This window comes from Phyllobates terribilis, unplaced genomic scaffold, assembly GCF_046119375.1.
Source record: "Phyllobates terribilis strain yellow unplaced genomic scaffold, ASM4611937v1 Scaffold_3__8_contigs__length_932513732, whole genome shotgun sequence".
NCBI classification, from domain to species: Eukaryota; Metazoa; Chordata; class Amphibia; order Anura; family Dendrobatidae; genus Phyllobates; species Phyllobates terribilis.
Window position 1 is genome coordinate 624,958,762 of NW_027362763.1, and position 15,057 is coordinate 624,973,818.

The 15,057-nt window shown below is 43.1% G+C and overlaps 1 protein-coding gene across 4 annotated transcripts in view; it reads right to left on the reverse strand.

Moving 5' to 3' along the window:
* Window positions 1-15,057, reverse strand: part of CEP170 (centrosomal protein 170) — a 306,205-nt gene that overhangs the window by 54,505 nt on the left and 236,643 nt on the right. For 3 of the 4 annotated variants that reach the window (XM_073671540.1, XM_073671537.1, XM_073671538.1), the window contains one exon: window positions 7,241-7,415. In XM_073671540.1, the coding sequence (XP_073527641.1) occupies window positions 7,241-7,415 (175 nt within the window). The remainder of the gene's footprint in view (window positions 1-7,240; window positions 7,416-15,057) is intronic. The other variant, XM_073671539.1, reaches the window with a different exon arrangement.

The following is a 15,057-nucleotide window of genomic DNA, read 5'->3' on the forward strand; positions in this document are numbered from 1 at the left end:
GTGAAGTGAAAACCATTTCCGGTGACTACCTCTTGAAGCTCATCAAGAGAATGGCAAGAGTGTGCAAAGCAGTCATCAAAGCAAAAGGTGGCTACTTTGAAGAACCTAGAATATAAGACATATTTTCAGTTGTTTCACACTTTTTTGTTAAGTATATAATTCCACATGTGTTGATTCATAGTTTTGATGCCTTCAGTGTGAATGTACAATTTTCATAGTCATGAAAATACAGAAAAATCTTTAACCCCTTTACAACCCAAGGTGGTTTGCACGTTAATGACCAGGCCAATTCTTATAATTCTGACCACTGTCAATTTATGAGGTAATTACTCTGGAACGCTTCAACGGATCCCCCTGATTCTGAGATTGTTTTTTCGAGATATATTGAACTTCATGATTGTGGTAAAATTTCTTCGATATCTCTTGCGTTTATTTGTGAAAAAAATGGAAATTTGGCGAAAATGTTGAAAATTTTGCAATTTTCAAAATTTGAATTTTTATGCCCTTAAATCAGAGAGATATGTCACACAAAATAGTTAATAAATAACATTTCCCACATGTTTACTTTACATCAGCACAATTTTGGAACCCAAATTTTTTTTTGTTATGGAGCTTTAAGGGTTAAAAGTTGACCAGCGATTTCTCATTTTTCCAACAAAATTTACAAAACCATTTTTCTAGGGCCCACATCACATTTGAAGTCACTTTGAGAGGTCTTTATGACAGAAAATACCCAAAAGTGACACCATTCTAAAATCTGCACCTCTCAAGGTGCTCAAAACCACATTCAAGAACTTTATTAACCCTTCAGGTGCTTCACAGGAATTTTTGGAATGTGGAAGAAAAAAATGAACACTTAACTTTTTTCACAAAAATGTTACTTTAGACCCAATTTTTTTTATTTTCGCAGGGGTAACAGGAAAAATGGACCTCAAAATTTGTTGTGCAATTTCCCATGGGCACGCATATACCCCATATGTGGTGAAAAAACACTGTTTGGGCGCACGGCAGGGCTCGGAATTGAAGGAGTGCCATTTGAATTTTCGATTGTAAAATTTGCTTGAATAATTAGCGGACGCCTTGTTGCGTTTGGAGAGCCCCTGTGTGTCTAAACATTGGAGCTCCCCCACAAGTGACCCCATTTTGGAAACGAGACCCCCCAAGGCACCTATCTAGATGCATAGTGAACACTTGGAACCCCCAGGTGCTTCACAAATTGATTCTTAAAAATGAAAAAGTATTTTTTTTCTCCACTTTTTCATTTTTACGAATCAATTTGTGAAGCACCTGTGGGTTCCAAGTGCTCACTATGCATCTAGATAGGTGCCTTGGGGGGGTCTAGTTTCCAAAATGGGATCACTTGTGGGGGAGCTCCAATGTTTAGTCACACAGGGGCTCTCCAAACGCAACATGGTGTCCGCTAACAATTTGAGCCAATTTTCCATTCATTTGTTAGCGGACACCATGTCGCGTTTGGAGGGCCTCTGTGTGCCTAAACAGTGTAAACACCCACAAGTGACCCCATTTTGGAAACTAAACCCCTCAAGGATTTTATCAAGGGGTATAGTGAACATTTTGAACCCAGAGGTACGACACAGAATTTGATAACATTAGGTCATCATATTGAATAAGTTGTCATTAGTCTTGAGCGCAAGTGCTCGCTACTTGATTTTGCATCGGGTACTCAGGTATGCACCATGTACTGCGTGTGCTCGAGTGACATGCTCGAGTCCCTGCCCCGCATGTTTCACGGTTATTAGACACCCAAAAAAAAACATGCGGGGATCGCTCGTGCATGGCAGGCAATCCCCGCAAAGTTTTTTTGGCCGCGAAGCATATGGGGCGGAGACTCGAGCATGTCACTCAAATACCCACGATACTCAATGCATACCAGAGCACCCGATGCAAACTCAAGTAGCGAGCACTTGCGCTCAACACTAGTCGCCATATCGTCATCTTTTTTTCTTACTTTTCAAAAAAGTCCCAACCCCATCACAACCCTAACCCCAACCCCAGCCCTAACCCTAGCCCAAACCTAACCCTAGCACAACCCTAACCCTAGCACAACCCTAACCCGAGAGTTTATTTTTTACGCCGTTCCTCGTGCGGTATAAGTGATTAGACGACTTTATTCTTCGGGTCGGTGCGATTACAGCGATACCAGAATCATATCGGGTTTTTATGATTGACAGCTGTCACACACTAAAAGACGCATTTTTTGTAAAATCTAGTTTTTGCATCGCCATATTTTGAGAGCTATAATTTTTCCATATTTTGGCAGACAGAGTCATGTGACGGCTTGTTTTTTACGGGATGAGTTGACGTTTTTATTGGTGCCATTTTCAGGCACGTGACATTTTTTGATCGCTTTCTATTCCGATTTTTGGGAGGCAGAATAAACAAAAACCACCAATTCAGGAATTATTATTTTTTTTTTATTCTGTTCCGCGTGTGGTAAAATTGATAAGGGAGGTTTATTCTTCGGGTCAGTAGGTTTACAGCGGTACCACATTTATATCGTTTTTCTATGTTATGGCGCTTTTACACAATAAAAGCTATTTTATAGAAAAAAATTTTTTTTTGCATCGCTTTATTCTGAGAGCTATAACTTTTTGATTTTTCGGATGATGGAGCTGTATGGCGGCTTGCTTTTTGCGGGACAAGATGACGTTTTCAGTTGTACCATTTTTATTTATATTCGTCTTTTTGATCGCGTGTTATTCCATTTTTTGTTTGGCGGTATGGTGATAAAGCATTGTTTTTTGCTTCTTCTTTTTTATTATTTTTTTTACCGTGTTCACTGAAGGGGTTAACTAGTGGGACAGTTTTATAGGTCAGGTCGTTCCGGACGCGACTATACCAAATATGTGTACTTTTATTGTTTGTTTGCTTTTTTTTTCATAATATTTATTGATGGGTACATTATATTTTTATTTTTGGTGGATTTTTTTTTTATTTTTTTTTAAATATATTTACAATTTTTTTTAAATTTTTTTTTTCACTTTCTGGGAGTTTTTACACTTTTTTACTTTGTCCCACTCTGGGACTTTCACTTTTTTTATTCTGATCGCCTGCACAACATAGGGATGGAGCACCATCCCTGTGCTATGCAGGCAGTCAGCGCTGCACAGTGAGAACATTGTTTGGTCGTGCACTGCGCATGACCAAACAATGTTCCTGCTGCCTGGTGACCCGGATGTTGTCATGACGACATCGGGTCATCATGGCAACACCCGGGAAGCCGCGGCAGACAGCGCTGGAGGCCAGAAGAGGAGGTGAGTATACCGATCACCTCCCCTTGCCACCGCAATGCTGCGATCGACTTCGATCGCAGCATTGCGGGGGTTAATGTGCCGGGAGCGGTGCGGGACCGCTCCCTGCACATTGTCACAGCTGACACCCGGTACTATCAGCTGACATCCGGTGGCGATCGCGCCTGCACAGCCTGTGTGCGCGCGCGATCGCGATGACGTACTAATACGGGTCAGGCTCTTAAAGCCCAGGGCATAGACGCGTATTAGTACGTCATGGGCTGTAAAGGGGTTAAATGAGAAGGTGTGTCCAAACTTTTGGTCTGTACTGTATGTATATATATCTATATCTATATATATATATATATATATATATATATATATATATATATATCTACATATATCTCTATCTATCTATCTATCTATCTATCTATCTATCTATCTATCTATCTATATATATATATATATATATATATATATATATATATCTCTATCTATATATATCTACATATCTATCTATCTATCTATCTATCTATCTATCCATACATACACACACGGCTCTGGCAAAAATGAAGAGACCACTGCACAGTTTTCTAAAAATCATCATCTCTACATGTCTGACAGCCATTCCATTCCAGTGTCAGTTGAATTCAACCAAAGTACACCTCATTCTACTTAATGTGCTTCTGATTAGGTGATCACCTGAACCAAATCTTATGTAACAAGGGAAAGTATAAAAAACACTGCTGTAGTCTTCACAATCCTCTGGCAATAGGACAAGCTGGATGGCAAAACAAGTGCTAGGAATAGCCCAAAAGTAATTTGCATGAAAAAATAACATTTAACCATGCAAAAGGAGTTGAAAAGAAAAGTCTTGAGTAAGGAAAAGAAGGGCTCAATTCTGTCTTTACTAGCAGAGGGATACAGTGAGCATCATATGTTGCCTCCATCCTTAAAATTTCGAAGACGGCAGTCCATTACAACAAGGTCAAGTAGCAGACATTGGGGACAACAAAGCCACAGACCGGCAGAGGGCGAAAGCGACTCTCCACTGACCGGGATGACCGTCATCTTATTCGAATGTCACTCAGCAACCACAGGATGACATCAAGTGACCTACAAAAGGGATGGCAAATGGCAGCTGGGGCACGGGTGCACGGCAAGAACAGTTCATGACAGGCTCCTAGAGGCAGGCCTCAAGTCATGTACAGCTAGAAAAAAGCCTTTCATCAATGAGAAGCAAAGGAGAGTCAGGCGGAAGTTTGCCAAAGACCATAAGGATTGGACCATAGAAGACTGGAGTAAGGTAATCTTCTCTGAGGAGTCTAACTTTCAGCTTTGCCCAACATCTGGTCGTCTAATGGTTAGAAGGAGACCTGGAGAGGTGTACAAGCCACAGTGTCTTGCACCCACTGTGAAATTTGGTGGAAGATGGGTGATGATCTGGGGATGCATCAGCAAGGCTGGAATTGGGCAGGTTAATCTTTGCGAAGGACGTATGAATTAAGCCGCATACAAGGTTATCCTTGAAAAACACTTGCTTCCTTCTGCTCAGGCAATGTTCCCCAACTCTGAGGACTATTTTTTCCAGCAGGACAATGCACTATGCCACACAGCTAGGTCAATCAATGTGTGGATGAAGGAGTACCACATCAATACCCTGTCATGGCCAGCCCAATCTCCAGACCTGAACCCCAATGAAAACCTCTGGAATGTAATCAAAAGGAAGATGGATAGTCACAAGCCATCAAACAAAGAAGAACTGCTTACATTTTTGTGCCAGGAGTGGCATAAGGTCACCTAAAAGCAGTGTGAAAGACTGGTGGAAAGCATGACAAGACGCATGAAAGCTGTGATTAAAAATCATGGTTACTCCACCAAATATTGATTTCTGAACTCTTCCCGAGTTAGAACATGAGTATTGTTGTTTCTAAATGAATAAGAACTTGTTTTCTTTGCATTATTTGAGGTCTGAAAGCACGGTTTCTTTTTTATTATTTTGACGATTTCTCATTTGCTGCAAATAAATACAAAATTTTTAGCTTTGAATTTCGGAGACATGTTGTCAGCAGTTTATAGAATAAAACAACAATGTACATTTTACTCAAGAATATACCTATAAAGACAAAAATCAGAGAAAATGAAAATTTTGCAGTGGTCTCTTAATTTTTGCCAGAGCTGTGTATATACAACCCCTGGCAAAAATTATGGAATCACCAGGCTCGGAAGATGTTCATTCCGTTGTTTTATGTTGTTGAAAAAAAGCAGATCACAGACATGGCACAAAACTAAAGTCATTTCAAATGGCAACTTTAGGGCTTTAAGAAACACTAAAAGAAATCAAGATTAAAAATGTGGTACTCAGTAAAGGTATTTTTTTCAGACCAAGCAGAGGGAAAAAATTATGGAATCACTCAATTCTGAGGAAAAAATTACGGAATCATGAAAAACAAAGACACAAAAGAACACTCCAATACATCACTAGTATTTTGTTGCACCACCTCTGGCTTTAATAACAGCTTGCAGTCTCTGAGGCATGGACTTAATGAGTGACAAATAGTACTCTTCATCAATCTGGCTCCAACTTTCTATGATTGCTGCTGCCAGATCAGCTTTACAGGTTGGAGCCTTGTCATGGACCATTTTCTTCAACTTCCACCAAAGATTTTCAATTGGATTGAGAACCGGACTATTTACAGGCCATGACATTGACCTTATGTGTCTTCTTTCAAGGAATGTTTTCACAGTTTTAGCTCTATGGCAGGATGCATTATCATCTTGAAAAATGATGTCATCATCCCCAAACATCCTTTCAATTGATGGGATAAGAAAACTGTCCAAAATATCAATGTAAACTTGGGCATTTATTGAAGATGTAATGACAGCCATCTCCCCAGTGCCTTTACCTGACATGTAGCCCCATATCATCAATGACTGAGGAAATTTGCATGTTCTCTTCATGCAGTCATCTTTATAAATCTTATTGGAACGGCACCAAACAAAAGTTCCAGCATCATCATCTTGCCCAATGCAAGTTCGCGATTCATCACTGAATATGACTTTCATCCAGTTATCCACAGTCCAAGATTGCTTTTCCTTAGCCCATTGTAACTTTGTTTTTTTTCTGTTTAGGTGTTAATGATGGTTTTTGTTTAGCTTTTCTGTATGAAAATTCCATTTCCTTTAGGCAGTTTAATACAGTTCGGTCACAAACATTGACTCCAGTTTCCTCCCATTTGTTCCTCATTTGTTTTGTTGTACATTTCCTGTTTTGGAGACATATTGCTTTAAGTTTCCGGTCTTGACGCTTTGATGTCTTCCTTGGTCTACCAGTGTATTTGCCTTTAACAACCTTCCCATGTTGTTTGTATTTGGCCCAGAATTTAGACACAACTGACTGTGAACAACCAACATCTTTTGCAACATTGTGTGATGATTTACCTTCTTTTAAGAGTTTGATAATCTTCTCCTTTGTTTCAATTGACATCTCTCGTGTTGGAGCCATGATTCATGTCAGTCCACTTGGTGCAACAGCTCTCCAAGGTGTGATCACTCCTTTTTTAGATGCAGACTAACGAGCAGATCTAATTTGATGCAGGTGTTAGCTTTGGAAATGAAAATTTACAGGGTGATTCCATAATTTTTTCCTCAGAATGGAGTGATTCCATAATTTTTTCCCTCTGCTTGGTCTGAAAAAAATTACCCTTACTGAGTACCACATTTTTTGTCTTGATTTCTTTCAGTGTTTCTTAAAGCCCTAAAGTTGCCATTTGAAATGACTTTAGTTTTGTGCCATGTCTGTGATCTGCTTTTTTTCAACAACATTAAACAACTGAATGAACATCCTCCGAGCCCGGTGATTCCATAATTTTTGCCAGGGGTTGTATATATATATTTATTTAAAATTGGTCTTAAAGTAAAAAATTAAATAAATTGTTAATAGTAAAAAAAGAATATATGAAAATTAAATGACAAGAAGAAGAAAGAACCTGTGCATCTTGATGAAGATCTCCTACCTCTTCTCTGGTGTCTATAGCTGAACCAGGTGTCGTAGCTGCAGTGCTTACTGTGGTGCTAGGTGCAGTGCCTGATGAAGTCACTGAATCGATTTCTCCTGCAACATCATTTATTTCCTGAGCAATAAGAGCCAAATCTTGGCTAATCCTTAAAAAAGGGAAAAATATATTAATAATAATTACATTGCACCCTAACAAATTATTTGTAATGGGATAGAAAATGTAATGGTTTCTCATTTGCTTTTGAGTGTTTAGCTCACTAAATGCAAAACCAATATTTTAATTTTTGGGAGGATTTTTCACAAATGACATTCACTAGACCTAATGGCACTATAAAGACTCCCACCATGTTACAGAAATAAAGTACTAACTTTATTCTGCGGGTCAGCACGATTACAGCAATAGCAAATTAATAAACTATGTATATGCATTAGTTTTGGACAATGAATAAGTACCCAATTTAAAAAAAATCTTTTTCATTACAGTCATTGTATTTTGAGCCCTTAAATTAGCATTTTTGCAACAACAAATCTGTGTCAGTGCTTATTTGGTGCTTGACAAGCCGTAGTTTTCATCTATAGCATTTTGTGCTACATTTTTTATAGACTTTTTGAAATCAGCAATTAATATTTATTTTTATTAAGCACAAAGTAATTTTTTATTAAGCACAAAGTAATCATTCAGGATAAATGACACATTCTCTTCATCCTGAATGTCAATGATAAAGACAGTACCAACTCTATATTGTTATCCTAGATTTCTAAGGCGGGCAGCACTAGCATACCTGCACACACACTATTAAAATATAGCAATTAGACACACAACGAAATGGCTGCACCCCCGGATGTTACAAAAGATTATCACAAACTTTATTACATGCTACAAAATTCCTACAAAAATAGTATTTCATATCCAAACAAGAGAAAATATGGCCCAATAATAAAGGTAGTTGAGAAGAAACCAGGTGGACTTCGGGGGTTTGTTTGGATGTGACATTTTTTAAACATTTTTTTGTGTGCAGAAACTCAACATAGATTTTACAGTAATAGGAAAATTAATGAGATTGCCAAGATCTCATTCACATGGTGTATTTTTTTGCTTTGCATAGGATTTTTCAAAAACCCAGTATGTCAATTCATTTAGAGTTTTGTGGCAGTTTTTCCCCTATTGAGGTCAAAATGGCTTATCAAAAAACGTACTGAAAATGCATCAAAAAGTACAAAACCGCACTAAAAATAACAAAATTTCTACTGGAATTTTATGGCCATAGCCTGCAATTTCATACAAGAAGCTATATATGAACATACCTATTGCCTACAGCCAGACTCATCAGGGGATTCTATTTCTGCATATATTTTTATTTGAAATTATTGGTCTCGCATGGGGACTTTAATGTGAGATCCTCTAATCATTCAATTATCCCGGACTCCCAAGACTGTCAGTGTTGGGGCTCACTGAGACGAGTGTATTATGTGGATGTGTGCTGTCCATGTTGGCATTAGATAGCACACGGACATCATTCGGAGCAATTTATTGAATAGGGTTGTTAGGATGACCAATTGTCTGTATAAAAAAAAATCTAAGCCTGCACTAGTCTCTTCCGCATTGCCTCTGTGTTACACGCATACTTTGCAATTATTAACATTGGAAATTGGAATTGGAAACTGCACTAAAAACAGATGCCATAAAAATGTAAAAAACAGACGCACGGATGACATACACTTAGCATAGAGATTAAAATCGATTTGAATGAAAACAGACAATTTTTCATGCACTCATCTGAACCTGGTCTAATACTGTCAGGATGCCAATCGGCCTCTGCTTCTGGCAGGATCTAATAGGCTCTGGTATATGTACTCGCACATTTGGAAGCGATCAGTTACACCCCATCAGTGGACATAGGATGTACATTATTTTATGTTCCGGAGTTAAATCACATATCCACCACACGACATATGATAAATACAGGATTGCACAGACCCCCACTGATTGATCGGCCATTTTTTCAGTTCTAATGCCTTTAAATGGAACTATGGTGCACTGGGGAGAAACTCACCAATTCACGTGACAAGTGGGGGTCACCAAGTTGAAATCAGTGTTACATTAATTTTTTTTTAATATGGAAACACCTGTTTAACCTCTTTAAGAGGCCATCTACATAGACAGAGCCATTGAGCCTACGGATTGGCTGCAGTGGTCATGTGTGCTGTAGCCATGATGTCAACCCTTGAAGAGTATCAAAAAAGACCAGAGCAGAAGTGAAGAGGGAGTAAGAGTAACGGCATCCTTTGGTATTTTATTTGTCAGCAACACTATGGAAAAATACATTTTTAAAATGGACAACCCTTTTAACCCCTTCCTGATGGGGCCAATGATCAATTTTTTTGTTTTTACCTCCCCTTCTTACCAGAGGCATAACATTTTTACTTTTCTGTCCACATAGACATATGAGGGCGTGTTTTTTTGCGCAAAGAGCTGTACTTTTGAATGAAATAATTTTACAATTCAAATTACGCGATATACAGATGTCTTCTTTTTAAAGCAATACTTCTTTTATCATTTATCACAGAATTTACATGGGGTAACTATAAACACGATTATGCATTGTGGTAGAGTAACTCGCTCTGCTGCACTCGGGGATAGATACAGGACACGGCCTCTTTAAACGAATTGGTGGTTTATTATAAAAATCAGCATAAACAACGGCCAAGTGCATAACAGGAAACAAAAAAGGTACAGTACAGAACAGTCCTTACTTCGGCCGAGGTCCGGCCACACAGGGTTAGCAATAACACATGGTCCAGTTGAGCATACAAACACAAGCTCTTCTCTCTCAGGAGCTAGCTTCCACACACTGAATAACACCTGAGTGAAAGGCTGGCGATTTAAAGGCCAGACCACACCCTGGGGTGGAGATATGGTGAATGACCTTCCGCTCGCACTATGGTCATTCACGTATAAAACATGCCCTTTTAAATGGCTGATTAACCCTCCCTACACCTACTATGCAGGAGAAGACATTTCACATCACTGAAGCTAACAGCCTCAGTAAAACACCCCCCCTCTGCCTAAAGCCAGGGGTTTTGGCACCTTCACTTGCTAAACATGGAAGTCTGGACAGGGCACCTGTGTTACCATGTAATTTTGCGGGCCTGTGCTCCACCAAAAAACTAAAGTCCTGGGGTGCTAGAAACCACCTAGTTACCGGGGCATTCTTCCCTATCCTTTCCCTCATCCATCTCAGGGGAGCATGATCTGACACTAGCCTGAACTTCCAGCCTAAAAAGTAGTATCTCAGGTTGTCAATTGCCCTCTTGATGGCCAGGCACTCTTTTTCCACAATAGCATAGTTCTTTTCGCAGGTCGAGAGTTTTCTGCTTAAAGAATGGGATGTTCCTTCCCATTTACTTCTTGGGATAAGACAGCTCCTATGCCGACCTATGAAGAGTCCGTCTGGACCACAAACTCTTAATTGAAGTCAGGGGCTATTAAGACTAGCTGCTTACACAGGACGAGTTATAATTCCTGGAACGCCACCTCTGCCTCAAAAGACCACTTGGCCATCGCCGTCTTTGTACCTTTAAACAGGTCGGTCAGGGGTGTCGAAATCATGGCGAAATTTGGGATAAATCGCCTATAGTATCCAATGATTTCAGAAACGCCTTAACCTGTTTCTTGGAGGCCGGTTGAGGGCAATTCTGGATTGCTTCCACCTTGTTCACTTGAGGCTTTATTTCACCCCTTCCAACAACGTAGCCCAAGTATTTTGCCTGTTCTTTTCTTATGGTGCATTTTTTTGGGTTTATGGTAAACCCGGCCTTTCTCAGTGCTCCCTGTACCACCTGGACTTTCTGCAGGTGACTTCCCCAATCTGGGCTGAAGATCACAAAGTCGTTCAGGTAAGCTGCGGCGTACTTCTTGTGCGAGGCTAGGATCCGGTCCATGGCCCTCTGGAAGGTAGCTAGGACTCCCTGTAGACCGAACGGCATCCTGGTGTACTGAAAACACCCGTCGGGTGTAGAAAAGGCAGTCTTCTCCTTGGCATCTGGGCACAAAAGAATTTGCCAGAACCCCTTTGTTTGGTCCAGGATAGTGATGTATCTGGCAGGCTTCAGCCTTTCAATAAGTTCATCGACCCCGGGCATCGGATAGGTGTCAAAACTTAGATACTTCATAAGGATTACAGAAGCATCATTCACCGTCCGGCTTCAGTACAAGAACAATAGGGCTGGACCAGCCACTCTTCGATGACGCCCAGGCTCAATATTCTCCAAAGCTCCTTGGAGATCATCTCGCTGGGGACTTCGGGGATTCGATATGGCTTCTGGTTCACTCGTACACGCAGTTCCGTCAAGATCTCATGCTCCACAACCTGCGCACATTCAGGCAACTCTGAGAACAGGTTACAGTTTCTCTGCAGCAGTTCTCGGCACTGTTGTCTTCCTGTCCCACCATGGCTTAAGCAAGCTGATGTAGTAGATCTGGTACGGCTGTCTTCTCTCTGGTTGGTGGATTTTATAATTGACTTCACTCAACTTCTCGACCACCTTGTATGGCCCTTGCCACTTGGCCAGAAATGTAATTTCGATTGTGGGTACTAATACTAATACCCGGTCTCCAGGGCGGAATTGTCTCAGTTTTGCGGCCCGATTGCAGACCCTCGCCTGGGCTTCTTGTTCCTGTAGGAGGGCTCTCCTTCACAATTGGCATCACTCTCGCAATCCGGTCTTGAATTTGAGCTACATGCTTGATGACTCTCCGGTAGGGTGTAATCTCTGCTTTCCATGTCTCCTTCGCTACATCTAGAAGTCCCCGATGTTGCCGTCCGTATAGCAGTTCAAATGGTGAGAATCCTGTAGAGCTCTGGGGAACTTCCCTAACGGAGAACAGCAGGTATGGCAATAGGCAATCCCATTCTCGCCCATCCTTCTCCATGACCTTCTTCATCACAGACTTCAAGGTCTTGTCGAATTTCTCCACCAGGCCATTTGTTTGTGGATAGTATACATAAGTCCAGAGTTGTGTAATCTGGAGAGCCTTACACAACTCCCTCATCACCTTAGACATAAAAGGAGTTCCCTGGTCCATCACAATCTCCTTTGGCAGTCCCATTCGGGAGAAAATATGCACAAGCTATCTGGCTATACTCATGGCAGAGGAGTTTCTCAATGGTACCGCTTCCGGATACCGAGATGCATAGTCCAACACTACCAGACAAGGTCCATGGCAATACGGTCAAATGGGATCTCTATAATATTAAACGGTATTAGGGGGCTGCGGAAGTGGGATATGGGAGCAGTTAGCAAACAGGTGGGGCAGGACCGGCAGTAATTCACAATCTCTCGGTGACATCCAGGTTAGTAGAACCTCTGCAGGACCTACTCCTGAGTCTTGTCTACCCCTAGATGCCCATCCAAGATATGAGAATGGGCCAGGTCTAATACTTTCCGCCTATAGGGACCCGGCGACACCAACTGCTCTATCACTTCCCCTCTAGGCTTAGTGACCCGATAAAGAAGTCCCCATTGAGTGTAAAATATGGGAACCTATGTTACGGATCCGGGTGGTGGAACCTCTGCACTGCGGTGCAAGCAGGGACCAGAGGGCCGTTACTAAGTATCTACTCGGCCTGACCAGGGTCGCACGGTGGCTCAGTGGACTCCGTGAACCAGGGAGGGACCGAGCAGAGGGACCAGGTGCCACTCTGGGACCGACCTTGTATGAAAGCAGGTGACTCCCATGGGTCAGAAGGCAGGAACTGACCGGTACAGCGGAAGAGCACGGCAGGCAGGCTGACGGGTGGTCCAGGTAGTCAGGCAGGCTGATTCGGCTGATAGCCAGACAGGTGTTCCGGGTAGGCAAGCTGGCGGGCACAACAGATAATAGGCAGGTGCTTCCTGGTAAGCAGGCAGGTGGGCACGGCAGGTAAAGGCAGGCAAGCGGGCACGGCAGGTAACAGGCAGGTGCTTCCAGGTAAGCAGGCCGGCGGGCATGGCAGGTAACAAGCAGGTGCTTCCAGGTAAGCAGGCTGGCAGGCACGGCAGGTAACAGGCAGGTGCTTCCAGGTAAGCAGGCGGGCACGGCAGGTAACAAGCAGGTGCTTCCAGGTAAGCAGGCTGGCAGGCACGGCAGGTAACAGGCAGGTGCTTCCAGGTAAGCAGGCGGGCAGGCACGGCAGGTAACAGGCAGGTGCTTCCAGGTAAGCAGGCGGGCAGAGCCCATAGACAGACTGGACTGTAGGCAGACTGTCGGGCTGGAAAGTAGTCAGACTGGCGGACTGGACTGAAGATCAGACTGGCGGACAAGACTGACTTGCAGAGGACCTGAGGGCTGAAGCAAAGTAAGTATCACAGACCAACAAACTTTGCAAGGGCACCTCCATATTGGAGGAGATGACTTTTATAGAGAAAGTCCTCCGGCTATTGGCCGGGAACTTTTTAGGATGGCGCACGCGGCCCCTTTAAGAGGGAGGGCGCACGCGCCCTAAGCACAGTGCCGGGAAAGCTGCACACACCAGTAGCAGCAGCAGGGAGACCGGAAGACGTCAGAGCAGGACCGCGGCGGTAAGGGGGGCGGCGTCTCTGCCTGGCAGGAGGCAGAGACGCCGAAGCTACAACCTGGTTTCAATTCCCGGCTCTTGAACAACCCCATTGATTACAGACACATTATCAAATGCATTCTTCAAGGAAAGATCCTGCATCTGCGAAGTACCAAAATTCCCTCCAGAAACTCCCAATTCTGGAATCTCGGCCTCTTGGGTCACCGCTTCGTCCTCATCTCCGGCAAGGACACACAAAGGGAATTCATCCGCCTCTGACTGCGTTGGAAATTCATCATGGTGGAAAAGGCTCCTTCCTGAGTCACATGGTATGTCTTCTTTCCGCCATAAATCCCAGAATAAACTAAAGTCCCACCCTATTATTATTGGACGTAGCAGGTCCTTAACCACCCCGACTTCATGGGACTCATCCGCACAGTTAGTTTGAATTGCCACTCTGGCCACAGGGTAATCCTTGGCGTCCCTGTGAATACAGCAAACCCCCACGTGTTTCCCTGGAATCGACTGGTGGGGAAGTGTGGCCCTAACTAGAGTCACCAAGAGTCCAAGACTCCTACTACCAACATCCCATTTATAGTCACGGGACATGACAGTGACCCCTCACTGGGCTGATAGTCCACACTGCAGGCGGGGTAGGCATAGTAGGAACAGCGGTGTCCCAGGCTACAGTCCACTTCCTCGGAGGATAGGGGCAGCCATACGGCCTGGGCCGTGACACCTCCAACACATAATCTCTCCCGCAGGGACCTTGGGCATTACCTCTCCTGCACCTTTTGACCTTCGACACCCTATCCCCTTTTTGGTCTCCGTCCCCGGTTGGAACCCCCAATATGGAGTGGGCTGCTTTCCCAAGGAACCCTCGACTCCCTGATATCTCTCGACCAGTCCAACTAGTTCACCAGTGTTCCGGGGATCACCCTGGGCAACCCAAGTCTATATGGGCCTTGGCAGGGAATGCACAGATCGGTCCATCACCATTCGCTCCACGATCTGCCCTGGAGTAGAGGACTCCGGCTACAGCCACTCTTGGACCAGATGCAACAGGTCAAACATTTGGGACCAAGGGGGTTTCTCGCGGTGACACGCCCAGCAGTGCCATGACAGTCATAGTTACCCCAATGCGTGCCAAAATTTCAGTTTTTAACTTTCCATACGCCTTGGCATCTTGCAAGGCCAAGTCAAATATGCCTTCTGGGGTTTCCCCGTCGGGTATGGCGCCAGCACCTCTGCC